Source organism: Plecotus auritus (assembly GCF_963455305.1).
Source record: "Plecotus auritus genome assembly, chromosome: 8".
NCBI classification, from domain to species: domain Eukaryota; kingdom Metazoa; phylum Chordata; class Mammalia; order Chiroptera; family Vespertilionidae; genus Plecotus; species Plecotus auritus.
This window is the reverse complement of record NC_137782.1, coordinates 159,135,369-159,162,890: the sequence shown is the minus strand read 5'-3', so window position 1 is coordinate 159,162,890 and position 27,522 is coordinate 159,135,369. Positions and strand designations below refer to the sequence as shown.

The window sequence follows — 27,522 nt, the reverse complement described above, 5'->3', positions numbered from 1 at the left end:
TGATCAATGCGAACTGGCAGATTTCTAAAGTCAGTTTTTCTGGTCTAAATTATGACTGTCTAGGTTGATTAAATATACTAACTCGTTGCTTTACTTTAAGTTGCAATATCTTTTAATAAGCGAAACCCAGCTCGTTGGGTTTTTATCTGTTTATATACGCAGTGAAATGGAAAACTGAGTAATTATTCAAATAAGTCAAGATACATAAACTTTGTGTTCAATTAACTGAGCGTAGCAGGTGAAAACAGGATCTGTTTTCTGAGGGATTTGGCTGATTGCTCAAATGTTTAACTTTGGGTACGCGGCCTCCTGAAAGCCCATGTTGCACAGGTGGAAGGCGTACAGCGCATGAGCATTCCAGGTGTCAGCCAGGGGCTCTGCCGAATGGAGCCTTCATTCATAACATTTCTTAGGAGGAGTAAAGGTGAGAGGTAGGATTGGGCGAGGTCGAACATCACATCGGGCCTTCTTTTGGGCTGTGCACTTGCAAAATGTTGAATCAAACATACTCACCAGTGGATTCCTGGGCTGTGGACACCAACAGGATTTTCCAAGGCAGGGTGAAACCAGTGAGGAGTTGTATGTGAGTGATTCATGGGACCCAGTGAATACTTACAGGGTCTTTACACAGCCTGACTCCTGGTTGTTAAATGATGGATGTCTTGGCTGCTAGGAAACGATTTTCAGACATGTAAGTGGATTTAAAACCATTTTTAAAAATGAATTTAAAGGAGTGTATGGTTTTCAAAGTGCCAGTGATGGTGATTTTCCTCGAATTAGGGACTGAGAGGAAGAGTGTGGGTTATATAAGACCTCCTTAAGTCAATAAGTTAGGAAGGAGAAAACTAAAGCATCAAAGGTGCATCGGGTGCTTGCAGTACAGTTCTGGGATGTTCCTTAAAGCCAGAATTGGAATTTGGAGACTCACTGTGCATTTTCATGGCTTGTTCATACAAACCAAAGGGCACAGCCCTGCCTTGAGGGGCAGCAGGGCTCGACTGCTCGCCAGGGGTCCTGGTTTTCAGCCAGTGCCACCAGTTTTGCACAGCTGGCCAAGCAAAGGAGGGAGGCCCCCATCGGACTCGGTCTGTGCTCCCTTTTCCAGATGTGAACGAATGTGAGCTGCTCAGTGGCGTGTGTGGCGAAGCCTTTTGTGAAAACGTGGAAGGCTCCTTCCTGTGTGTGTGCGCGGACGAAAACCAGGAGTACAGCCCTATGACCGGGCAGTGCCGCTCCCGGGCCCCCGGGGGTAAGTCACAGGGCCCCTGTGGAGGGGTGCAGGGCTCCTCTCTGGGATCGGTATGTGCATAGGTTTGGGCCGAACACTCTGCAGTGAGGTAAGTAGTAACCAAATGTTCTGGCACATGCTGTCCCTAGAAGCTTCTGTGCTCTTTCCAAGCCTGCCTTATTAGTGGATTTAGGAGGGGGGTGAGGACTAGGTGGTCCCTCCTGTGCTTTCCAAGCCAGAGGTGCCATGAGTGAGGGTGTAGGATCCCAAGTGATGAGAGCATTTACTGGGAATTGCTTAAAACTCAGAGAGCCATCGCTTGGGGTCTCACATGCATCATCTCATTGTGTTGCCTAACCCTTCTCTCCTGGTCCTCGGAGACATGTATCTTGACATTTCTCCAAATTAGGAGCAACATATAAGCCTCTCAGGATCTATAAAGATTCCCACTTGGAATTCTTGAGGTGCTTTCCCAGAATTTGGCCCGCAGAGCGGCTGTGTTTGCATTCATTTAAAATTTTATCTGGGCTGTCATTGATGGCACGCATTGCAATGGAGAAATGATGCTTTTCCAGATAAATTCATCAACTTCCAGATCGCCCTTGTAGTTTGTGCCATGTCGCCATAGTGTGGTTGTGTTTTAAGAAAAGCAAAAGACTGAGTGGTCCTTTGAGAGCCAGCTAAAATGACACGCAGACCATTTTGCTTTCTTGCTCAATCTCAGTTGATTTTATCCACGTTTCTAAGAAAGCTTTCACTGTTCCATCATAGGGTGCACGTGTTCTGGGTAAAATAATTGTCTTTGCAAGTAATGAGGGAAATATAATAAAAGTACAGGTTTTCATCCACACACATGTTACTTCTCAGGGATTAACTATAGGAAGTGGGGAGTGCAGGTTTAAAGGAGCAGACCGTCATACACGGGCGTTGTGAAGGGGAACAGAGTGTTCCTGGAGGGAGGGGCTGCTCTCCATTCAGGGACTGCAACACATGAGCTGTAGAGAAAGGACTTTTCATCTTCGCAGCAAAGACAAACACAAACTAAGCATCAAAAACCTGGTTGGCCAATAACGGGATGGATTAAGTAACTGTCTTCTTCTTATTGATCTTTGGTTTTATGGAGTAACACCTCACCCATTGTATTTTTGACTGAAATGATTCGCATGTCATAATATTTGTGTAGTCGTTAAATGAATTATATGAAGATCAGGTAGTCATGCTAAATTCATTTGATACCATGCGAAGTGAAAAAAATAAGACATTCCAGTGATCACAGTCTACAGAGGGAGGGGAGGGGAGGATACATAAAATGATTGTTGGTATTAATGAAACGTTTACTTTTTCCGTTTATTTTCCAAACTCTTTGTAAGACTGTAAATTGAAATGACCGGGGCTCTGGTCTGCTACCAACTTTCCAGCTGTGTGAGCTCGGGTTTGTCATACAACATCTGTGAGTTCTGATTTTCTCACCTAGGAAACAGGCAGGTTATATTTACCTCAGAGGGTTTTGGTAATTTTTTTAAAAAAGTGTATATGTAGTGGCCCTTCATCAGTGGCAAAGTACTATATAAAGTAAAGTAATCAAATAGTAAGCTATAATGCAAACCCTTAAGGGATGTCTATTTCTCATCCTTTGATGAGCTCTTCTGAAATGGTGTACCTTTTAACTCCAAATATTTTCACTTGCTAGAATGTTTTAGTAAGGTCAAGAAATGGTTCATTCAGTTCACATAGCTTCAATTAGATATGTCTGGGATCCTAAAGCTTGCTTGTGTTTTTTTAGAGTTCTAACAATGGGATCATTGTTCATCAGAACCATTTTTGGTGAACCGGACTAGTTCACTGACAACTACTTCTTAAAACTTTACATGACTCTTTTTGTAAGCCTTGTTCCTCACCTGCTGTTTTTTGTTTTTCTGTTACCAAGTCCCCTTGCCTTTTCCCTCCCTGAGTCTCCTTTCTCTCTCGTTGACTAACTCCCTTTGTGGAAAGTTCTTCTGCTTTTTCAAAGAACATAATTTTGAATATGTAGCTTCATAAAGCTTGTCTGCCAATGAGTACATACTTTTACCTTAACATTATATTTAACACTTTTATTTACGATTTCTTGTATATTTTCTGCATAGTTCTCTAGCTTCTGCTAAATCCTCTACATACCCAGTTGTTTCATTGGTTTATATCAGTACTAGAGGCCCGATGCACAAAAATTCGTGCAAGAGTAGGCCTTCCTTCCCTCTGGCTGCCAGCACCAGCTTCCCTCTGAACCCGGGACCTGGGCTTCCCTCCTCTGGCCACCAGCAGACACCCAGGACCCGGGCTGCTTCCCTCCGGCCCGCTTCCCTCCGGCCCAGCTTCATCAGTAAGGACATCTGGAATGACGTCCTTCCAGATGTCGATCTAATTAGCATATTACCCTTGTATTATCTACACTAATAAAAGAGTAAGATGCAAATTGACCATACCTTTGTGATGCCCACCAGCCAATCAGGAGTGAGTATGCAAATTAACCCAACAAAGATGGAAGTTAATTTGCATACGCAGGCACTGAGCAGCCAGGGATGGGGCTGGACACTTGCATCGTCACCATGGCGACGACATAGGCATTCCACACCGCCGCACTGGGCCTCTGGGCAGCGTGGGAAGGCGGAAAGATGGCTTTAGCCAGAGCGAAGGCAATGCCGGCAGCCAGGGAAAGGAAGGCCCATTCTTGCACGAATCTTTGTGCATCAGGCCTCTAGTTATAGATAATCTAAGTAAACAGTAGCTTGTGAGTCTTACTAATTCCTATAGTTCCTGGCATCTCTGACTTCTACCAGACCTCAATTTGTATAGGTCTTGGAAAACTTCATTATATGGACTTTTTAAGTGTCCCACGAGACAGGTCAGCTATAAACTCTAGCAGGAACCTTCTCCCTGACTTCAGAGCCAATAATTGATCAGTTGTTTGAAAAAGGTGATTAAAGCTGGAAATCATAAAAATGATAAGACATATTTTAAATATTTAAAATTCAACATAAAGCATGTAAATGTACATTCATTCATAATCTTTGAGGAAGGGCCAACGTCTTGCTTTGAGTAGAAGTTCACCGTTAAAAGAGTTCTGCCTGGCTTGTCTTGCATGAGCCATACCTATGATGCATTATCTCCACTGCCAACATTAAAGGGAGTGAGAATGTAAAGGCCTTTGCAGAAGTAAATGAGTGGAACATTCCTCTAGGTTGTTGTGGTTTTTCTCAATTTTTTTGCAGTTGTTTTTTCCATACCCATTTGATAGCATTCTTTTAACTGAACAAACTGTAGTCTTTCTAAAACTTGAACATGTTATAGAAATAACTCTTCTACTCACATTCATATTTTATTGGTTTATATAGTATTTGATTATGGAACTACAGTAATCAACACACTGGCACAAAATGTTTGAGAATAAATGTGGCTGAGACTTTGGTCGACATACTGGTCAACATGTAAGATCAGAAGTTATGTAGACCTGCCCAAGAACAGCCGACTGGCCGTGAGCATTCTACCCGCTGTGAGCATTAGCCAGGATGTTTCCCAGAGCACCAGAGAACATTGGCTAATCCAACAAGTGGGTTAAATGGAGGCCAGTTAAGAGTTGTATTCCACTGCAGCCAGAGAGTCTGCTGTTACATAAAACAAAACATCTTGTGCCAGGTCTAAGTTTTTAAACAAGGATTCAGATGAACTTTATTATATACATGATAGGGTAACAGACCTCATCCTTAGTGAAAGTGTTTAAGAAAGGGAAGATAAATTTGCCAGTTAGGCTATAACATTCCAAGGATGAGCAGTAGCATAATAATTTCAAGTGGTTTCACACCGAGGGCAGAACTGGGCCTAACGGATAAGTGTCAGGAAGGCAGATTTCAGGTCAGGATGCAGTAGAACTTTCCAGTAATTAGATAGCTGTCAAATACTTGTCTCATGAAATCGTGGGTGTTGCCCTAGAGCAGCGATTTTTCGACTGGTGTGCCATAAGAATTGTTAAAACACGCAGTACCTGACTTAGTCAGGGGCACTGGCCTCTTTTCCCTTAGATTGTCAAATAAAAAAGTGACAACAGCCAACACAACAATAGCCGTGTACTATAAATGAAGCAAAATTATACCTTTGTTTTTTGTAAGATCAGCAAAACATATAATTTATTTTTCCATGTGCCTCACCATTTTAGTAATTAATCAGATGTGCCTTCAGATGAAGAGGTTGAAAATCATTGCCCTAGGACAGGTGGGACACCCACTGGCAGAAAGGCACCCACTTCCAGCAGGGCTTTGTCCCAGGTGGACCTTCAAGGTGCTTTTGAACTTTAATGTCCTAGGATTTTTATTCCTAAACTACTTCTTGGCTTTTACCTACCCTTTTTGTTAGGTCTGGTCTAATGTTTTTCACTGCCTGGGCCTTTGGCCACTAATTTGCATGGCTGTGAATTGCCTAAAAGCACCCGAAACAGAAACAACTAAGAAATGTCCAGACCAGATCGCTCATCACATGGAAGAGGGTATGGATATGAAATATAGCCTGATGCTTTTATTTCCTCAGTGCCTGCGATAATTGCTCCATAAAAACTTTATGTCCTCGGGCACTCTCAAGGAAGCAGTAAACATTTAGTCTTGGCAACTGCAGGCCTTCAAGCCTCACCCACAAAATGCTGTTCTCTGCCTTGATTAGTGCATAGAGGAGATGCTGTGGTAGGGACTGGATTTTATTTTTAAAACAGAAGGTATAATGAAAAGAATGCAAAAAAAGATACGTATTATAATCGATGTAGGTGTTTACTTTAAGAAAAGCACATAAACAAGATCAGAAAGTATAAAACATATAAATTGGAGTGATTCTTTGCATTATAAAGCAATGATTCTTCCTCACTATTAAAAAATGCAAATAGCCTTGGCTGGTGTGGCTCAGTTGGTTGAGCATCATCCCATGCAAGGAGAGGTCACAGGTTCGATTCCTGGTTGGGCCACATGCAGGGTTGTGGGCTCAATCCCTAGGAGGTGAAGTGCAGGAGGCAGTCCATGGTTATTTCTCTCTCCCCCTTTCCCTTCTTCTCTCTAGAAATCAGTAAAAACATATTTTAAAAACAGAAATGTAAACAAACAAGATCAGAAATTATAAAACAAACTGGAATGAATATTTGCGTTATGAAATAATTGTTCATCACAACATGCATTGCAGGGTTTCCTTAAATATCCATTTTCTCTACTCATTTGAGAGCTTATTCTCACATCGCAAGCCAGACCCCAGATTTCTACCTCTAGGCCCACCTTCGTGGTCTCCAGCCCAGCTCCTTTATTTACAGGTCAGGAGGCCAAGGCCCAGAGGGGAGTTCTGAAAGTCATTCTCAGGGTCATCTAGCCAGTGTGGGCAGCATCGGCAGAGGATCCCGCCTCCGGCCTCTTTCCTCTTCCATCTATTTCTCAAGATCGAGGACACCATGCCACCAAAGTCTCCTAAAAACTGGCTTCCTTTTCACTTCATTTCTTTGCTTTGTTCTGATTATTAAAACAATGCACATTCTTCCTAGAAAACTGGCAAATGCAAAAAAATATATCAAAAAAGGAAATCCCCCCCAGAGCTATCATCCAGGGATAACCTGTCCCCATGCCGACCTCCAGTCTTTGAAGCGACATCCATGCTCCACCTACCTCAGCAGAACTCTCCTCCACTCGATCCCCCACACGCTGAGATCAGCCCTCAGATGCTCCACCTGCCTGATACTCCTTTCTCTCAGTCATCAGTGACCCAGCCGTCTAATCGCAGGCTCCATCTTCAGAATCGATGACAATGGATTCCCATTTCCCTCCCTGCCTTTCCCCTTGACTGACTTCAGGACATTACTCCTCCCTGTATCCTCCCACCCCACCCCTCGGACGGTTCTTTTTCTGTCTCATTCTCGGACGCCTTTTCTGTTGCCCATTCCTTAAATAATAGTGGCCCGGGGAGCTGCATGTGCAGCCCTCCCTTTCACTCTAGTTCTCCTGGGAGATTTTATCCTCTCCTCGATGTGGACTGCCAAGCAAACACCTTCTGCCTCCACCTCTATTTCCAGCTGCCAATCATGGGACCTTTCTCCTGGGGTGTCTTGTAAGCATCTCTGCCTGAAATTATCCAAAACCAAATTAATTACTGTTCTTCTCCAGCCTGTTACTCTCTCTGTCTTCACTCATTAATTGCTAAACATCAAAACTGGAAATCCTGCCCTAGCCTGTTTGGTTCAGTGGTTAGAGTGTAGGTCCTCGAACTGAAGGGTCATAGGTTCAATTCTGGTCAAAGGCATGCACCTCGGTTGTAGGCTCAATCCCTGGCCCCAGTTGGGGCATGTGTGGGAGGCAACCAATTGATGTGTCTCTTTCACATCAAAGTTTCTCTCTGTCTCTCCCCGTCCCTTTCACTCTTCCACTCTCTTTGAAAATATCAGTGGATTCACATAAAAACAAACAACAAAAATACTGGAAATCCTGAAGTCAGATTTGATTTTTCTCCCCTTCCATCCAAGCCATGCTAACATCCTGCCGCTTCTACCTCAGTAGTATCCTTCAGATCTCTCCCTGCTCCTCTGTTCCCACTGTTCCCAGCCAGTCCTTCAGCCTCTCTTCCCTGGACCACAGCAGGTGCCTGCTGACGTCTCATCTTGCCTCTCCCAACCCCCACACTGCTAACACTGTTTACATTTTCGGAACATACATCTGGTTTTCAACCCTTCTTTACACTTTCAACTGGTTCCTGATGCTTACAGCATGAGGTCCAAATCTGTTCACAGGCAATATGGCCATTTTTCCTCTGTCTTATTTCGCTTTGTATCCCCTGTAACTTAGCTCAGTGCTCAGCGCAGTGCCTGACCTATGGCGACACTCTGCAACTGTTGAATAGAATTGCCTCTCCACATTGGAGAATGTGTCCCTTCTGTGCCCCACCACCTCATTCCCAGCTAGTTGCATAAAATAATTATTCCTTTGATCGAAGTTGTGAAGGGGCCACATTTCAATGAGGAATTATCTATTCCCACTTCTTTTTAGGGCGCACAGTTCCTCCAGGTGCTGCTTTGGTTACATTGCAGGTGGCACAAAAGAAAAAGCATTTATTTCCCTGCTATCAGGGGACGCGGGCAAGTCAGTCCTCCTGGTTCTGACAGCTGAACCCAAACAGCATTCTGGTTTCTCTCTTCCTATCGAGGTCCACTGCAGGTTCTGTGTAGGTACATATCTTTTTAAGGCAGGAAACCACATAATATCATGCAACTGTTATATTTGGCAGAGTAGGATTATTTTTCTAATGTGTTTAGTTAACCTGTGAAATCAATTAACATGAAGAGAGTTTTTTCAAAATAATGTCTGATTGGAAAAAAAAACCTTCGGTAGGAAAAAAAATTAAAGACAGTGAGACCACATTGTTTGGAATGCAAACACTGTAAAATGCCATAAAACTCCAGAGGTCTTAATGTGTATTTGTAGTGGATCTATACCATAAATGTGGGTAAGGCTGAAGAAAATGTGATCATTTGTTTTCTGTGTTGTTGTTTTTTTTAAGTTGGGTCAGGTCTCTTCTCACATTCAAAGAGGATAGTGAGAAAATCAATAAAAATATACTTTAAAAATAATAAAAAAATAAAAATATATGTTTTTTATTGATTTCAGAGAGGAAGGGAGAGGGAGAGAGAGATAGAAACATTCATGATGAGAGAGTATCATTGACCAGCTGCCTCCTGCACGCCCCACAAGGGGTTGAGCCTTACAACCCTGGCCTGTGCCCTGACCGGGAATCCAACTGTGATCTCCTGGTTCATAGGTCAACCCTCAACCACTGAGCCACACTAGCCGGGCTGGTTTGTACATTTCTAAATGTTTGCAAACATTTCACATGTCTCTTTCAGCGTGGCTTTATGCTCGCGATCCTCTGTCCCAGCCCTTACGATGCGCACAGGACTTGTGTTGCTGTGACGTCTGCTCATTTCTCCATCTCCACAGGTGCTTCCTGTTCCCACCCAGGATGGTGTGTCTCCCCCATTTCCTTTCTCCACGGTGCTTTATTCGGCTTTCAGGAGTCTCTTTCACCCACATCTGCCCACTTGTCTTACCCTCACATTTCCAGTTTTCAGTAGCATCTCCATAAATCACAGACTTTCTCTTCTCCCCAGTGCATTCCTGTTTTAGGCTTACTTCTCCCTTCCTCTTCTGACCCCTTCACCAGAAAAACAAAAACAAAACATCCTCCACTCCATCTAGCAAGAATTTATGGTGAAGCCTTGGGAATGCGAGGTCCTGAGGCCTCCAAGAGAGACTGGCAGTCTTCTACCCCACACCTAAGTCAGAAACACAGCCACCACCTGTTCACCTGTTAATGCATTCCTGCCCCATCCCCCAGGTTCTCACACTCACAGTGTTACTCCTTCTGCAAACCAGGCACCCCTCACCCTGGTGCACCCATACACGGTGCAGTTGTATTTTCACTCCTCCTCACCCCTATCACGCCTTATTTGCTGGCCAATTTTTTAAAAATGTATTTTTCAAGAACTTGGCTCAACCATCATCTCCTCCAGGAAGCCTTGCATGATTGCCTTGCTCAGCCCACCCTTCTACAGTGTGGCTTAGGTGCCCAGGTCTTATTCTCCTAACGCTGTCATGGGCTGACTTCCTACCCGACTGACCTCTTTAAAGATGGGAACTGTGTGGAGAAATCTTTTCTCAAAGTATTTTTTCTCTTGTGTTTTGCTCTCTAACCTTTATTTTGACTTCTTTCATATCTTTTACCACCTTTCTGCAGACTTCCTTTTCTTTGCATCCCTCATATCCAGTCCATTCCATTGGCTGCGCTTGTTGTCTGAAATGCACCATGGCTTCTCCTGAATTCCACTTAACGCGTACACACACACACACACACACACACACACACACACACACACACACACTTTCATTTTCCAAGTCCTTGAATAAGAAAACTAGGGGAGAATAAAGAAAGGTATGCATTGCCAAGTTCTCTGTTACTCCTCCTTGGAATATTACACTAGAATTCCTTTTCTCGTAAAAACACGAGTTGGTAGAAAACATCGGTGCCTGTGGTGATTTAAAAAATAAAAAAGAATAAAGCTTCCTAAGTCTGTTGAAAGTAGCTTACGGAACACCACTACCCCATCGCAGAGCTGCGTGAACTGATGTCTTTTTCCAGACTGTGCAGGCAGGTGCTCTCATCTGGGGACACTGTGTGCTCACGTATTTGTGACGTTGCCCTTTGGTCACTCTCGTGATCCTGCCTGTCCCAGCGGCTCTGAGAGGACCAGCTCAGAGAGGCCTTCAGAACACATTGCAAATGGAACGTGAAAGCAAAGATGTGTCCATTAGATGCTCGAATCCACTTTCACCAAAAAAATGTTCCCAATTTCCTCACCCCAACAGCAAAGCTAAAATTAGATATACTGGGGGAAAGACTGAAGAAGGAAACAATCCTGTAAGTGAATGACCACACCCTCTTCTGTCTGATGAACCGAGAGGAGCTTCCAGAAGCTTCCAGGAGCTCCATAAGCAGCACCTACAGCTGCAACCCACTCCTTCCCACTCGGAGCAAGGGTACCCACCCATGCCCTGTGGCATTGCAGCTGAACTCCACACCTGCACGAATTGTCTGCTGCCCCCTCCCGCTTTGTCTCAGAGAGAAAAAAGAAAAAAAGACAAAGCAAAACAAACTCATGCCAGTGAGAAGCTAAGAAGCTGGGCTTCTCAGAAGAAGTCTAGGGAAGCATGAAGCATTGGGACATTGGACCCACACTCAGTTTTTCTTCTGAAAGGTGAGGATGCTCCACCCTGCACCATCTGTCTCATGGAATTACTCTCTAAAAGTTTCTTCCCAAAAAAGCACACATGGAAAAAGTCCAAAAACTCAGTTTCTTATCACCAGTCACACCCCCAGGATTAGAATACACAAATGATTGTTTATATACAGATGCGAAGCCAACTTCTAGATACAGATTGAGAAATCAAGTCTGAAAAGACTGGAGAAGTAATATATTTTGTAGAAGTTCATGGCATAAGATACGTAATATGGCTAATTTTATTCATAATGTTTTTAAGAAAAAAATTCTTTTTAATGCTTGACACTTCCTATAATGATTGATCTTTTAAAATCATTTTCCAATAGAAGCATTTCTAAACTCTGTTTATTTACTGATCAGTGTTCCCCCAGTGGAAAAATGCTCTAGGAAGGTCATTATGTACCATAAAGGTTAGGAAGATAGGGGAATTGTAGTTTTTCACAGAACGACCTTTGTGGACCAGTTTTTGAAAAAGAATTTGCTTCACTTCCCAAACACGGATGAGGGCCTGACCAGCCCTCGAGTTCAGCTGTGTAAACATGGAGCTTCCAGACTGCTTGGAAAGAAAAATCAGAGCAAAACTTGAAACAACCAGTGTAAAGCCAGAATAATACAGTGATATTATTGATTGTTTCCCCATGCACTATCCTGTGAATTTCCTTTCATCAAGGAAGGAAGAAGAGCAAAGATCATTTGATTTCTTCATTCCTATGCTGTGGGTCTAATGAACATTGTAGAAAGCAGTGTTTACTGTAGATGTAATTTTTGACATGCTTTGACTCAGAAGCCTATGGTTTCTGATCACCTCTGAATCTAGAAGTCTCCGTTGACAACTGCTCTAGGAAGGTCATTCTATATATATATAAAAGCCTAAGCGACTTTTATAACCGGTCGACCGAACGACCAGTCCACCAGTTGCTGTGATGCGCACTGACCACCAGGGGGCAGACACTCAACACAGGAGCTGCCCCCTGGTGGTGAGTGCGCTCCCACAGTCAACCTCCCACAGTCCATCCCCCTGGGCTGGGCAAGACGGCCCCGATCAGCCTGATCACCGGCCATGCCAAGGGACCCCACCCATGCACAAATTTGTGCACCGGGCCTCTAGTTTTGTAATAAACTCGATGACATACCTACAACTTTCTACACAAGTGGGGAAAAAACAGTCCTTGAGCCCTCTTTTAGTACAAACTGTAAACTTGACTGGCAAAACTACTTGTGTTGCTGACTTGATTGATATTTCTAAATACATTCATTAATAGCTAGCTACATTTTTAGGCCAACTGTATAAAATAATTGAGCTGAGTTTTTAATAGTAATAGGGTGTCAGTTTATTCACAGGTGTTGGGGGAAAGCTTATGAAATGTTCCACAGAGTTCAGGATTGACTTAATAATCATTTAAAATACCTACCCTTAGTTTTCTCCAGTGACTCCGTGTGAGAGAGCTCGGGGCCCCTCCTGAGGAGAATGAACTGGCAGTGGCCCGTGCATTGGCGTGGGCCAAGCTCATTGCTGTCCTCTGTGCACGTGGAAAGCTAGATGAGATGAGGGATGTGGCAGGTTTATTCCAACTTCACACAGGAGGAAATGATTCAAAACCACTTCACAAGCTGCTTCTGAGGAATCAGCATTTCAGTTTTTTTCCTGGACTCTTAGTCTACGTTTGAATTTGTCATCAGCTATTAACACTAACCTAGAGTCCAAGCTGAAATCTGTCAAAGACAGAACAATCAGAGAACGAGCCAGACTCAAGCGTGCGAGGGATCTTTTCCATCCCCGTGGATGCTCTGTGTTGTGTAGGAGAGCAATGGGTATGGTCAAGGCTTGTTTGCTGCCTTGCTTGTTTTTAGTGCCAGAAGAGGAAAGAAAAGGGATTTTCTTTTCTGAGAATTTTATTAACTTACGTTTTAAAAACACCTTTGCTCTTTGGTATATTAATCAAGTTCCAGGTCTATCTGGTGCTGCCAAAAGAAATATACAGGAAGCTATTGTGAAAATAATTTCTTACATTTTTCTAATATAATTATCTATTAACTAAAAAAAAAAAAAAGAAGGGTAAACATTGACATTAAAATCTTATCCTCCTTGCCCAGCTGGTGTGGATCAGTGGTTGAGCATCTGCCTATGAACCAGGAGGTCATGGTTGAATTCCTGGTCAGGGCACATGCCTGGGTTGCAGGCTCGACCTCCATTAGGGGGCGTGCAAGAGGCAGCCTATCAGTGATTCTCTCTCATCATTGATGTTTCTATCTCTCCCTCTCCCTTCCTCTCTGAAATCAATAAAAAAAATATATTTATAAAAAAAAGTCTTATCCTCATTGGCAAATGTTTTCCCTTTGTCCCTACAGTTTGTTTGGGTCCAAGAATCTGGAAACGGCAGCATTCTCATGAAAACAAAATCATTGGAATTAATCTAAGTAGTTCTGATGGTGGTAGTCAGTTTCTTATCTGATATATTATAAAATAAAAGTGGAACAAATTTTAATTGGACCATAGACAGTAATTTGAACTTCATGGCATATAGCAGGGAAGAGATTAGATTACTTGCCAAGTCCAGTCACAAAATATTGATCATTTCTTAAGAGCACACACTTGTTCATAGACTTCAAATCCGATGGGATGAAATCATGTCTGGAATTATCTAAAAACAGGCGGGTTACGTTCTCATCACATATATCCTATCACATCACTTTGTCTTTATCACAGAGTGTTAAGCTGAGTCTGTTAGAATGCATTTTCCTCTAGGACACACTGGAGCAGGGAGGGACAAGACCCAGCCCTGAAATTTACCTTGAGGCTTATCTGACACTCACTATTTCATTCAAAGCCTTGTATTTGCAGCAATTTAAGTAGATTTTCAGTCATGAAAGGTTATTTTATAGATTCTGGGTTTCTGCAGTAGTTTTTTGTTGTTGTTGTTGTTGTTGTTGTTGTTGTTGTTGTTTTCTAGTTACCATCTTCTGCTTTGTTCTGTTCAGAAAAGATCGGGGGCATGGTTGATTCAAACAACCATCTTAAGGGTTAAATATTATGTGTGGCCCTACATCTCCCGTCAAGTGTTGGGGAAAATTTTCACTGAATTAAGTAGGTGTTATAGCTCAGTAAAGAATGGGCCTATGTTTGGCAAGAAAGCAAGTATGGAAACTTTACTCACAGCCAAATGCACAAGAATAAAGTCATTGGTTAACGTAACAGGAAATGGTTTTGACAGATTTGCACTCTTGGAGAGGGTTAGAAATCCACCAAAATTTGGGATTCAAGTGCATGTGCATCTTGCAGTGGGAGAATCCGACCCAAAAGTGGGAAGCGGCTTTCTGTCCATTAAACACTATTATTATCCCACCCGGTCTTTGTTGTCACCATGGCTTCTACTCTGTTGTGAGAGCGATAGATCTGATGTGTCCAGTCAATACTCCTTTTCCTTTGTGCCCTCTGTGTAGATGTGGAAGTAGAGCCAAGCAGAGAAGAGAAGAAAGAATGCTACTACAATCTCAACGACGCCAGCCTCTGCGACAATGTGCTGGCCCCCAATGTCACCAAGCAAGAGTGCTGCTGCACCTCCGGGGCGGGGTGGGGCGACAACTGTGAGATCTTCCCCTGCCCGGTCTTGGGGACTGGTAAGCATCCACTGAGAGGAGGTTTCGCACTTGCGTTTGGTCATGTGGTGGCGGAGTGTCTCATTCTGGTTTGAATGAGAACAGGAGCTCTGAAACTCGGGCATTCACTGGTAGCTGCCCAACTGGAATTCAAGTGAGGCTACCTTAGAGTGTGTTTCATTCAGAGCTGGAAAAATCACCTCAGTATGCATTCCTAAAGTTCTTTCCATCACCGAATTTACGGTTACAGGGAGGTTCAGTATTATATTTGGCAGAAAGAGAATTCCATGTTACCCCATTTTTTAAAATGGAAACCAATCTTTTTTTTATATATATAACAACGACACAGCATGACCCATAACTAGCGATTGCATGTTTAAGCTAAGATTTCACTTGATGGATTCCTGTTAAAACTTTAAAATACTAGAGACCACAGTAATGGAGAAGTAAGTCATAACCCCAAGTACAACATGAGTAGGTAAAATATGGGCGAACTAGGAAGGTTTTATAAAAATAATGATAGGTACACCTCTGAAGTCATTGGTTTTATTTGCACCTAATGCATAATTTTTGAGATTGTACTGAATTTATTTGCCTGAAGAGGATGCCAAAATTTGTCTTAAAGCTACTGAGTCCTGGGGTGGGATGGGGGTTGGGGGGAGGAGGCTAAAGGGGGGAAATGGGGGACAGCTGTAATACTGTCAACAATAAAAAAAATCATAATAAGAAAATACACATTAATGGAAGTGGTTGATGTTTTTCTCTTTCAACTTTTTTTCTTTGTCTCTCCTGAAATCAGCCGAATTCACTGAAATGTGTCCTAGAGGGAAAGGTTTTGTCCCCACTGGAGAATCCTCGTATGAAGCTGGTGACAAGGACTATAAAGGTCAGGATCGAGCAGAAATGAATTTACAATGTGTGTGCATATCAGGCACGCAAATAAAAGCGTGGCTGGGGTAGACAGAATCAGAGTTCGTTTGAGCCAGGGAAACTGATTACAAAGCCTTCATTTGGCCACGGGAAGGAACCCCTATGGACTCTGGGCAGGGCCATGCATGGCCCGGGAGTTAGAACTTAAGGCACTTAACCTTCTGAGTTTCCAGCTCTGGGACGGAAATGATGTCTCAAAAGTTGTTGCTCGGCTGGTGTGTCTCAGTGGTTGAGCGTCAACCTCTGAACCAGGAGGTCATGGATGGATTCCTGGTCAGAGCACATGCCTGGGTTTCAGGCTCGGTCTCCGGTCGGGGGCATGCAGGAGGCAGCCAGTCAATGATTCTCTCCCATCATTGATGTTTCTATCTCTTTCTCCCTCTCGCTTCCTCTCTGAAATCAATAAAAAATATATCTTTTAAAAAAGTATTATGAGGACTAAATGAGATAATATATGTCAAATTACCTAACGCGGAATTCTGTACTTAATAAATTTATTCTTTTATTGCAGAAGCATATTAGAAACCTTATGTTAAGACTATAAATTTGTCATCATGTTGGTCTTTAATGATCATCAATAAAGCTAGCATTCTTGCTTTTTTAAAACTCATCCTACTATTGTTAGGACCTTTTACTTATGGCCACAGATTCATAATAAGGAATGGAAAATAAGAAAGCAAAAGTAGATGTGTTTTATATATTCAGTGCTATTAGTCTATAATTCTAAAATAAATATGCAGCCTTTTTATTTGGGTGAAATTTAAACCACATGTATGAGTATTTCCTCATTAACCATTCACTTTTGACATTTCCATGATAGAGATATTAAGTCCTTTTATAGACAAAGTGATTTTTTTTCTGTAAAATTTAATATTGAAAACTGCTAAGTGGATGGAAAACATTTTTTATTGTTCATCTCTTTGGAAAAATCGTGTTTTAATAATTTGGTATAATCCAGTAGCTGGGTAAGAAATTCCATCTGTGTTTTTTAAATACATCTATGATTTAGTCCAATTAAATAACAAGACTTGGTTGGTGATATGTGTTTAATGGTTTTTCAAGTTCACAAATATTACATATGTTTTTGCCCGGATGTAGTTAAATCTCACTTCATATTGTGAGATGAAGCCCTGATTTCACCACCAAATCATCCCCTCTTTCATAGAAAAATAAATTCCTCCTCCCCTGTCTTCAGCAGCACTGGAAGTGGCTGAAAGAATATTAGGTTCAGATCTAAACAGCCGTACATTTTGGACGTGGTTTTGCCATTTTCCAGCTGTATACCTTGGAGCAATTCATCTATGGAATCTCCAGTTTTTTAGTGGTTTTTCTTTGTTTTTTGTTGTTGTTTTTTTCCAGAGAGTGGAGGAAAGGGAGGGTTTGAGAGGGCAAGAAAAAGAGAGAGAGAAACATAGATGTGAGAGAGGCACATCCACTGGTTGCCTCCAACACTTGCCCTGACCGGGCCAGGCCGGGGATAGAACCTGCAACCCAGGTGCATGCCCGTGACCGAGAATCAAACCTGAGACCCCTTAATGTATGGGCCAATGCTCTACCACTGAGTTACACTAGCCAGGGCTGGAATCTCCAGTTTTTTAAAATGAGGACTAGATGGTATTAGCTCTAAAATGTGAGAACTGATGGTAATAATAATGGCAATAAAAGTAATAAGTAACACTTTTTGAGAGTATATTGAACTCTCCACATGGATTCTCTTATCACTTAATCCTTCCAAGCCTATCAGATAGATGTTCCTATTATCTCAGGTTTACCACTGAGTATCCTGAGAACTCTAAATTCTGTGGGAGAATGGGTCTGCCAACACCCTTAACAACTTGTGCCTTTATTAGCTTATCATCCCCAAGAAAGAAGACTTTTATAAAACTCCATCAAACTCTTTTCAGGAGTTTTCATCATCTCAGCTAATTAAGGGGCCGTAATATGTATTTATAGGAAGGCACATTTCTTCAAAGGCATGTCCTTTAGAGAATATTGTTGGTGCCACTGTAGAATTTCATAGACTGTTCCATCAAATACAAGGGAGCAGCCCAGAAACCATCTTTACAGATATACCTTCCCTATGGATGCTTTGGACCTTGTTTCTTAAACATCACAGGCAACCCTGACTATGTTTCCACCTCTTGGAATTAGTCACAACTTCAAGAATTTTGTGTTGCTGTGTCTTTAAGAATCTTTGGCATATAAATGTAAAAATATCTAGTATGAAGCTCAGGATTGGTTAGACGCTTCTTCTTGACTGAATGACCAGAGCTAACTCCTCTCTTTGTTGCTCCATTTCTCACCCCCCACCCCCCGCCTGCCCATAGATGCGGATGAATGCCTGCTCTTTGGACAAGAAATATGCAAAAATGGCTTCTGCTTGAACACTCAGCCTGGGTATGAATGCTACTGTAAGCAAGGGACATACTACGACCCCGTCAAATTGCAGTGCTTTGGTGAGTTTTAAGAGAGTAGAAGGTGCTGTGAAAATACACAGATTGAAAAAAAATAAGTCATGCTGGGGAGTACAAAATCAATTTCTTTGCATCTCAATCATGTGTTGCGAAGATGTGTAAATGTTTTATGGGTCTTTTTCGTGAGCAAGGTTTAAGAAAATAAAAAGCTTCTATATACTCCTGTTGGACTAGATTTCAAACGCACAGTTAATGTGGAACTATAATTCAGGTCACTGGTTTGAGTGGAGTGTTCTTTTGGTCTGGGGAACCTCCTGCTTCATCACTCATCCCATTTTAAAATGCTGACTCTGACTTTAATGCTTAAGCAGAAAACCATGTACACTAGGCCGGAAAACACAGCAAAAGGAAATAACTATACACCATCCTAAAGAGGCATTTTATCTTCAATGTCTGAGACTCTAAGCATTTTCTGTTCCTGAATGTTTTCTTTCCTTATGGAATGTCATCAGCAGCAGGGCAACATTATTTTCCCCGTCAACACAACGTCACCGTTTTATAGTCAGACTGTTTTGGATAATGATGCGTAGTGAGTGAAATTGTGGCAGCCCCTGGAATCTGGACGCAGATTGGGTAAGTGTATGAGACACAACTGATTACTGGTTTTCTTTCACATTTTTTTTCCCTTTCAGATATGGATGAATGTCAAGACCCCAACAGCTGCATCGATGGCCAGTGCATTAACACAGAAGGCTCTTACAACTGCTTCTGTACCCATCCAATGGTCCTGGATGCTTCGGAAAAGCGATGTGTACGGCCATCTGAATCACACGGTAAGTTTGGATGGGGTATGCAAGTGTGTGTCCAACAAACGCCATAAGGTTTTCTGACTAAAGTGTAAGCTATTGGCAAAGAGAAAAATTGATTCCGTGGGTATTTTTGAAATAATTCAAATGAAATGCTAAGAGAAATGGCAAAATGCGTATCATCAGTACATTAAGGAGACTTAATACCCTGAACATACTCATACAGCGGACAACAGTATTGGAGTGGCTGAGCAGACGCGGAACTGTTCATGCCTGAGGGTTGATCACACTGAGCCTTCAAAGGGGGCTGAGGAAGATGTATGGGTAAGTTCAGGGGGAGATAAGTTTGTTTCCCAGGTTGCACTGGAGGACATAGGGGAAGCTGGGCAGAACAGAGGGTGGAGTTCCACAAGGAGGTGGAGAGCCTGTATACCCATGGATAGGAATCCCTGTTCCTCCCTGAGAAGCTCATGTGCCACTGACAACTGGTGTGATTGATCAGTCCATTCCCACATCAGGTGTGGTGGGTCAGTCCATCATCACAACAGGAGACCACTCTGGATGAAATCAATTGAAAGGTCAAAAGGTTAGGATGGAGGACTCTGGGATGAAGTGTCACTAGTCCAAGGCTTAGGCAGCTGAAATGAGTGAGAAAGCCTGAATCTAAAAAATATTATGTAGGGAGAAGTGGTAGGATTGGACAGAAAAGTAAGCTTGACAAAGCAAAGACTGAAGGAAGGAGAAGACCATCAGGAATAGGAAGTACAGGCAAGATAGTGGAGAGTTTTACTGGGAAGGACATCGCTGGAACAGGAGAGGCAGGTTGAATTCAGCTGATGGGATGACACCCAGGTGGAGATGACAGAGGTGTGATTCATGGAGAGACCAGGCTGGCTTCAGAGTTTTATTTGGAAGTCACTCTTAGCAACAGGCATGGGAACTTGGAGCCTCGCCGGCTTCCACCTCCATGTTTGTGAAACAGGAGCAGTGCTGCACTTGTCACAGATCCACACCTTCCCTTTCAGAACAAATTGAAGAAACCGATGTCTACCAAGACCTGTGCTGGGAGCATCTGAGTGATGACTATGTGTGCAGCCGGCCCCTTGTTGGCAAGCAGACGACTTACACGGAGTGCTGCTGCTTGTATGGCGAGGCCTGGGGTATGCAGTGCGCCCTGTGCCCCATGAAGGACTCAGGTGAGCCCTTATCTCAGTGTTCCTTCCGTCAGGGGAGGCGGCTGCGGCTGGTCCTCAGCCCACACTCGCGAGGTTCTAGAGACATCTAACAGCATCCAACTTGACTTTATTAAAAGCAACAAGAGTGCCGTTGCTACTTTTTCAGAAAGAGGGAGCAAAGAACGTATGTTTTAAAACTGCTTTGCTTATAATTTCTGTCACTGAGCCTCTTAAATATGCTGCTTCCGCATATCCTGATTGTTGAGAAAGGGCCAAATTGTGTGTTACTGTAAGCCCTGGCTGAATCCCCGTGTGTCAGGCACCGGACCTTCCACTTTCCTTAGGCGCCCAGCGCTGCTTTGGGGAACAATCTGTTAGTGATGGAGACGGTGCTGGAGGAATGGAGGGGCAAATGCAGCCCTTGTCATCGGCTTTGAGCATCAAGTGCAGCGTAAAGTGACGCTTTGGCTCTGGAGCAGGCTTGCACACTTCTGGTCCAATGGGTCACGGGCACTAATTCTTGCTAAGGCAGCAGCTGCATCTGAGAATGCTGGGAGTTGGAGGCGGTGGAGTGGCTCCCGAAATACTTAGTGTCCTCTGAAGGTAGGTGGCCCCTTGCGGATTGGGACCACCTGCAGGGGAAGTGAGTGCAGGGGGATGGATTGTGTCAGGATAGCTTGACGTGAGAATTGCATGTATCAGTCAGTACATTTCTGGGCTGCTGAGGATTTTATTTGCCTCAGCTAATGTCTTGGAGGCCGGACCTGGCATTAGGAGAAGGTTCCAGACCACCGAGGGTGGGTAGCATTGCAGGTGCAACAGTGGACAGTTTGTTGAAGTGGTCGTGAACTGACGGCAGGGCATCTGTGACGTCTGGGGGGAGGGGCTGAACTGCTGTGGGAGGACCCTCACATTTGAGCCCTTTATCATGATCTCATACCTCCAGCCTCTGGAAGAAAAAGCTGTTAGGGGGAAAAATAAGTCAGGAAGAACAATCCCTTGTATCCATGTCAAACACGAGGGGGTTGGTTATTGCTTGGTCTTTCTGGGAATTTTCAGTGACATGCTAGAAGAAAATCATTGGAATGTCAGAACTTGGAAATCTTCGGTGGAGTTTATTGGGTTTTCTGTCGGTTGGTTTTTCTGGGTCTCCCCCATAGTAGAATATGATAATAGCTGGCATGTATGTAGCACAGTGCCAGGTGCTGTTCCAGATGCTTTCCATGTATTAAGATGTTTAATTTCCCAAGCCGTTCTCTGAGGCAGGGGCATAATTGCCTTCCTTCTCTGGAAGAGGAACTGAGGTACATGGTCCACACCAGCAAGCGGCAGATTCCAGTCCAGGCAGCCAGGCCCAACATTCACGCATCTTCTCCACTTCGGTGCTGCTCCAGCCTCTCACCCCAGAGTCTCAAAGCACATCTTAGATAAATGGTATCCCTTAGAATATAGAAGTAGCCAAGTGAAAATTAAAGCTGAGATTTAAATTTTTTCTCATGCATTGTATGTGTAGAGAAAAGAAAAACTGCATCTCTAGAGCTAGGCAAAATTAGAGGTGGTGCCTCATCAACTATGCATCAGAGTTTAGCACAATCGTGGGCTTAACATATAATATATATTTGATGGATTAATAGATTAAAGCAGGTCAATAATTATTTTTTTAATCCTCATCCAAAGAAATGTTTTTATTGATTTTTAAAGAGAGAAGAAGGGAGAGAGAGATTGAGAGAAACATTGATCAGTTGCCCCTCATACACGCCCCTACCAGGGATCGAACCTGCAACTTGGGTATGTGCTCTGACTGGGAATTGAACCTGCAACCTTTTGGTGTATGGGGCAACCCTCCAACCAAGCCACCCAGCCAGGGAAAGTCAATAATTATCTAAAATGAGTTTTTAAAGTTTTTATTGATACTCTTGAACATATCAAATTAAAATTTTCTACAAGATATGTAGAGTGCCATTATCTCATGGAAATAAAACCATATTGATCTGTAAATGAAAGAAAATTTGACACATTTAAACACTGGAATCTAAAGTACCCAGGGATCCCAGTGTCTGTGGTTCTTGTTAAAATAATTACACTTCTTTTAAGTAAATTATTAAAATAATTAGATTTAGTGTAATTAAATGGAACATAATCACCTGAGAAAGTCTTGCTCTAAAACTTTGAATTTAAATTTTCTTTGTGGGACACTTCGGAAGCTGGCAGAGTGCCACCTATTGGTAGTTTGATGTACTGCACCACAGGTGTTTTAACCTTAAGTATTCCTGATGCAAGTCAGGCATAGAAAGGTGAGAATGGTTAAAAAAAAAAAAAAAAAAAAAATCTTTAAGGAAACTGAAGTGCCACAAAAGAAATTGTTTGAAAACTTGTAAAACACCAGTATTCAGTAATAATCAGGATGCAGAGGCGTGGGCCCTTTCTTTTACCGAGAGAGCAGTTTGAAGATCTACTAGTGTAGGTACATTTGACTAAAAAAAACTTCCAGTTCTGGGAATACAGATTGGTCTTGTACTTGACTGCTAGGGATAAAAAAATAACCATTACAGCATAAGAAAAATTTGAAATTATATAGGGAATTGGTTGATAATTTTTGGTGTATCCATATAGTGGAAATATAGCCATTTTTTAAAGGAGAAAAAATCTATAGACTGTAATACAGAATTATGTCTAATTCTAGTTCTTAAACAAGGCAAAGAACAACATGTTTATTAAACCATTATATGCAAGGTGCAGCTAAGAGTAAGAACCATGACTGAAATGCAGTCTAAATTATTTATAATTTACATGTTTTCAGTTTTAAATTAATTACATATTTCTTCCTTCATTTCATTATTTACTGATATGTACTAGGCAACATATGTTGAAACAAATGTACTTACATGAAATTTACAATTTAATTCTGTGAAATCACATGCCATACAATCATGTTGTATTTCTAAATTAGAATAGTATATTCCTAACTATTGTCACATTTAAATATGGAAGCAATGCCTTTATTTATGTACTAGAGCAGCCTTGGGCAAACTACGGCCCGCGGGCCGGATCCGGCTGTTCTATCCGGTTCTCTTGCTCTCCCCTCCGCTCCTTTACTTTGAATTTATATTAGTTCACACAAACACTCCATCCATGCTTTTGTTCCTGCCCTCCGGTCCAGTTTAAGAACCCATTGTGGCCCTCGAGTCAAAAAGTTTGCCCACTCCTGTACTAGAGGCCCAGTACACGAAATTCGTGCATGGGGGTGTGTGTCCCTCAGCCCAGCCTGCACCCTCTCCAATCTGGGACCCCTAGTAGGATCGGGCCTAAACGGGCAGTCGGACATTCCTCTCACAATCCAGGACTGCTGGCTCCCAACTGCTCGCCTGCTTGCCTTCCTGATTGCCCCTAACCGCTTCTGCCTGCCAGCCTGATCACCCCCTAACCACTCCTCTGCCAGCCTGATTGATGCCTAACTGCTCCCCTGCCAGCCTGTTTGCCCCTAACTGCCCTCCCCTGCAGGCCTGGTCCCTCCCAACTGCTCTCCCCTGCAGGCCTTGGTCCCCCCCAACTGCCCTTCCCTGCGGGCCCAGTCGCCCCCAACTTCCCTCCTCTGCTGGCCTGGTCACCCCTGACTGCCCTCCCCTGCAGGCTTGATCACCCCCAACTTCCCTCCCTTGCAGGCCTGGTCCCTTCCAACTACCCTCCCCTTCTGGCCTGATTGCCCACAACTGCCCTCCCTTGCAGGCCTGGTCCCTCCCAACTGCCCTTCCCTGCTGGCCATCTTGTCACGGCCATCTTGTGTCCACATGGGGGCAGCCATCTTGTATGTTGGAGTGATGGTAAATTTGCATATTACTCTTTTATTAGATAGGGTAGAGGCCTGGTGTACGGGTGGGGGCCAGCTGGTTTGCCCTGAAGGGTGTCCCAGATCAGGGTGGGGGTTCCCTTGGGGTGTGGGGCGGCCTGGGCGAGGGGCCTGCGGAGGCCCTGGTATCGGGGATTTATTTATCTTCTATAATAGAAACTTTGTAGCCTTGAGTGGAGGCCTAGGCCAGCCAGGGTGTGCGGAAAGCTTGGCTTCCTCCATCGCCAGGGGCAACTCAAGCCTCCTGCTCTCTCCAGCTCTGTGGCTGCTGCCATTTTTTTGGGATTTATTTATCTTCTATAATTGAAACTTTGTAGCCTTGAGTGGAGGCCTAGGCCGGCCAGGGTGTGCAGAAAGCTTGGCTTCCTCCATTACCGGGGAAACCCAAGCCTCCTGCTCGCTCCATGGCCGCAGTCATCTTCGTTGGGTTAATTTGCATACTTGCTCCAGATTGGCTGGTGGGCGTGGCTTGTGGGTATAGTGGAGTGATGGTTAACTTGCATATTGCTCTTTTATTAGATAGGATTATTAGCTGTGATACAAAATTTTGGGGCACTTCCTAACAGCTAATCTATCCCCAATGTTTTCATGAGGTCCCATGAAAGTGACAGAACTTGGAGTCTGAGCATTTGAGCTCGTGATTTCTTCCACGTCCATGCATGGCCGCATGGTGCTTCCATGTTCCCAAAGATCTCAGTGTAAGAGGTTTCATAATCCCCTCGGAGGTGTGAGGAGGTGTGAAGGAAGACAGGGATTTGACTCTTGGACTAAACTTGAAAAAATATTGTAACTGGGCAGTGGCTGCAACAGGCCTTTCAGCAGTCACGGTTTAAAGGCTTTTCCAAGAAATATGTTTCCAAAAAATGTTAATAATAACTTTGGAACAGCGTGCACGCGAGGCACAGTGCATGGTGGCCGCCTTCGGTCTAGGCAGTCCGGGCTCTCGTCTGCCTTGGCTCTGCTTCTGTCGATTGCTCTGGACAAGTCACTTTGGTTTTCCACAGCCAAAGCTGGGAACTCCTTTGTGAGGTTATAGCAGTGAATCCTCTCTGAGCATGAAAGCATTTGTCATTTGGATCCTAGATCCTGAATAATATGATTAAAGAAAGTGTAGCTGTTCATAACGTATAGTGGAGAATAAAAAAAATCAAACTGGACAGATGTAAAAGGCCTCCTGCGTTGAGTGGCGACCCTGCCTGCATACAGAATGTGTACTCTGTACACAGAATCTATCTCAGTGGTAAGTGGTCCAGTTCCTTAGGGACTGGGTTCATGGTATCCGTGGAACTCGATTGAATTGGATACCATATGAGATGGCAACTAAGCAATTTATATCGTTCCTTATTGAAAAGGTGTTTATTTATTTAGAAAGCTTCCCCTTACTCCCCCCTCCAAAAGGGGTGAAAATACTTTTCTTTCTAGAAAAGGGTTATTGAAATCTGAAATTCATAAGGAATTTTGCACATAGAGCTTTGTCATTTTAGGTCAGCATTACATTTGTTCCTTCATTTGTAAAATGGCCGGAGGAAGAAGGGCAGGGACAGGGGGAGATACTCAGCATTGGGCAGGGCTGTGCGGCTGGTCGGGACCTCCTGACCAAAAATGGGAAGGAGATAGGGACTTGTGAAAGCCGATGAGTGAGCAGGAATGAACGACAGAGGAGCCAGGTACAAAGAGGAGGACGGGGCATTGGAGGAAAAATACTAGAAATGGAGCACCCATGCGGGTTTTCACAACCACCTCACCTTCGGCAGGTGTGTTAGAGGAGAAGAAAGCAATGAGCAAGGAAGTCACATTTAGGGTAGGACCCTGTGATGGTCAATGATTTAAAACATAGAAGGCGAGGAAACATGGTTTGCCTTCGAGTAGATAACGTCAAAAAGGAAGAAAACAAACCCTGATCGGGGGACACTCACTCCATCTGCTGCTAAGCTGCTGGAAAAGTTGCAATTCCTCACCCCAACCCCTAGAGTAGGCTGGAGCCAATGAGCATGTGGAACCCCACCCCGGCTGGGTGGACCAGCGGACCTTGCTGACTGCGAACCTGAGCATGAACTCTCTGTTTTGAGAACTTGGTGAAACTACTGTCTCAGTGGTCTCGGCAATGATTAGAGGACAGTTAAATGTGGGGCATCTGATGAAAAGATTTCCTGTCGGTGCCATGAACAAGCACTTCTGAAATTGTAGACTGTGTACAGCTTGGACTTCGGGGTGTCAGTTTCATTCAGTGTTTATTTTCCTAAAAGCTATACCACGTTGACATGCTTAGGAAATATTTGGTGGCCACTCTCTGTTGTATAAAATACTCTGAAAAGAGAATAAATGTTGTTATGATTATAATCACATTGATGTCCTATTAGAATTTTCTAATTGAGAGCCAAATATAGAGAAATTGAGACATGCATGTCAAATGAATAATCTGATCCCAAAAGCAACACTATTATTTTTAATTAACAAGTGATCCAATTATTCTCCAAAATAAAGTTTTTAGCCGTTTACGCTTTCTCCCTTGAAATCAGAGACTATGAATAGGCACTTAGTTTCCTAGAAATGCCTTTCGGTGTGATCTTTCAGTAGGCGAATTGCTCGTTAGTGGGAATTTGCTTTCACATATTTCAAATGTTGTTGTTGTTAACGACTTTTTTTATCTCTTCAATGATAGGAATAGTTGAATGTTCTGTGATTAGTGGGACTATGAGAAAATCACTGTACATAATTGTTTCACAGCCCTATTCTGTCTGCAGTTTTGAATTCAAAGACTGTTGTATTTATTTCGATCTTCTCTTAATTAATCTTATAAGACAACAATGGCTAGCACAAAGCCACTGGCTGCCCTTGCCTTTTAAATGTAGACCTCAGGCCAGACCAGGCAAGTCTGCAGAGGGGTGAGGGAAAGTTTATCTACTTGCCCTCCATGCAGCAGACAGATTGTGCCTCTTGTCATTGGGAGAAAAGCATCTAGAACAGCGATTTTCAATCTTTTCCATCTCATGGCACACATAAACTAATTACTACCATTTTGCAGCACACCAAAAAAATATATTTTTTGGCAATCTGACAAAAAAAAAATAGGTATAATTTTGATTCATTCACACCAGGTGGCTATTGTTGTGTTGGCTGTTGTTGTTTTTTAATTTGACAGTCTAAGGGAAAAGAGGTCAGTGCCCCTGACTAAATAGTCAGGTACTGCAAGTTTTAAAAATTCTTGCCACACACCGGTTGAAAATCGTTGATTTTCACAAAGCTACCTTTGTGTTGACACAATCGGCAAGAAGCAGAAGCTGGGGCCGGGGGTGGGGGGTGGGGGTGGTCATTGTTTTGTTCAGCATCAGTAACTAGCATCTTAAGAAAGAAGCACATTACAAAAGATGAGCTCACTGGGGAGCTACACACCACAGTGCCTCCTCCTTCATGCTTCCTTCCCAGCACAAGCGGGGCTGCTGTGAGCAGTTGTGTTGGTTGTGCGCTGCTCAGCCCTAGGAGATGCCATTCACACCGTAATGCATGAGCACCTGCGCAGATAGCCAAAGAAGTCACTGCCAGAAGGGAGCGCGTAGGGGACTGTCCCTGATTCTGAGTAGATCCAGAGGGGCAGGTCACAAGAAAGTCATTGTAGATTAAGGTCAAGAGCAATATAGGAGAAAAATCATAAAACAGAGCTAGGGATCTTAAAGTAGTTCAGTTTTGCTTCACAGTGTTGTCTTA

The 27,522-nt window shown here is 43.3% G+C and overlaps 1 protein-coding gene across 6 annotated transcripts in view; it reads left to right on the top strand.

Annotated features, from left to right (window-relative positions):
* The window catches only part of LTBP1 (latent transforming growth factor beta binding protein 1), a gene marked incomplete at its 5' end in the record, with an annotated part of 356,935 nt that overhangs the window by 312,921 nt on the left and 16,492 nt on the right, over positions 1-27,522 (top strand). For 4 of the 6 annotated variants that reach the window (XM_080684179.1, XM_080684177.1, XM_080684176.1 and 1 more), the window contains 6 exons: positions 1,106-1,249; positions 14,490-14,666; positions 15,445-15,531; positions 17,903-18,031; positions 18,682-18,822; positions 19,821-19,991. In XM_080684179.1, coding sequence (XP_080540305.1) covers positions 1,106-1,249; positions 14,490-14,666; positions 15,445-15,531; positions 17,903-18,031; positions 18,682-18,822; positions 19,821-19,991 — 849 coding nt within the window. Of the gene's footprint in view, positions 1-1,105; positions 1,268-14,489; positions 14,667-15,444; positions 15,532-17,902; positions 18,032-18,681; positions 18,823-19,820; positions 19,992-27,522 lie in introns of all 6 variants that reach the window. The other 2 variants (XM_080684178.1, XM_080684181.1) reach the window with 2 other exon arrangements.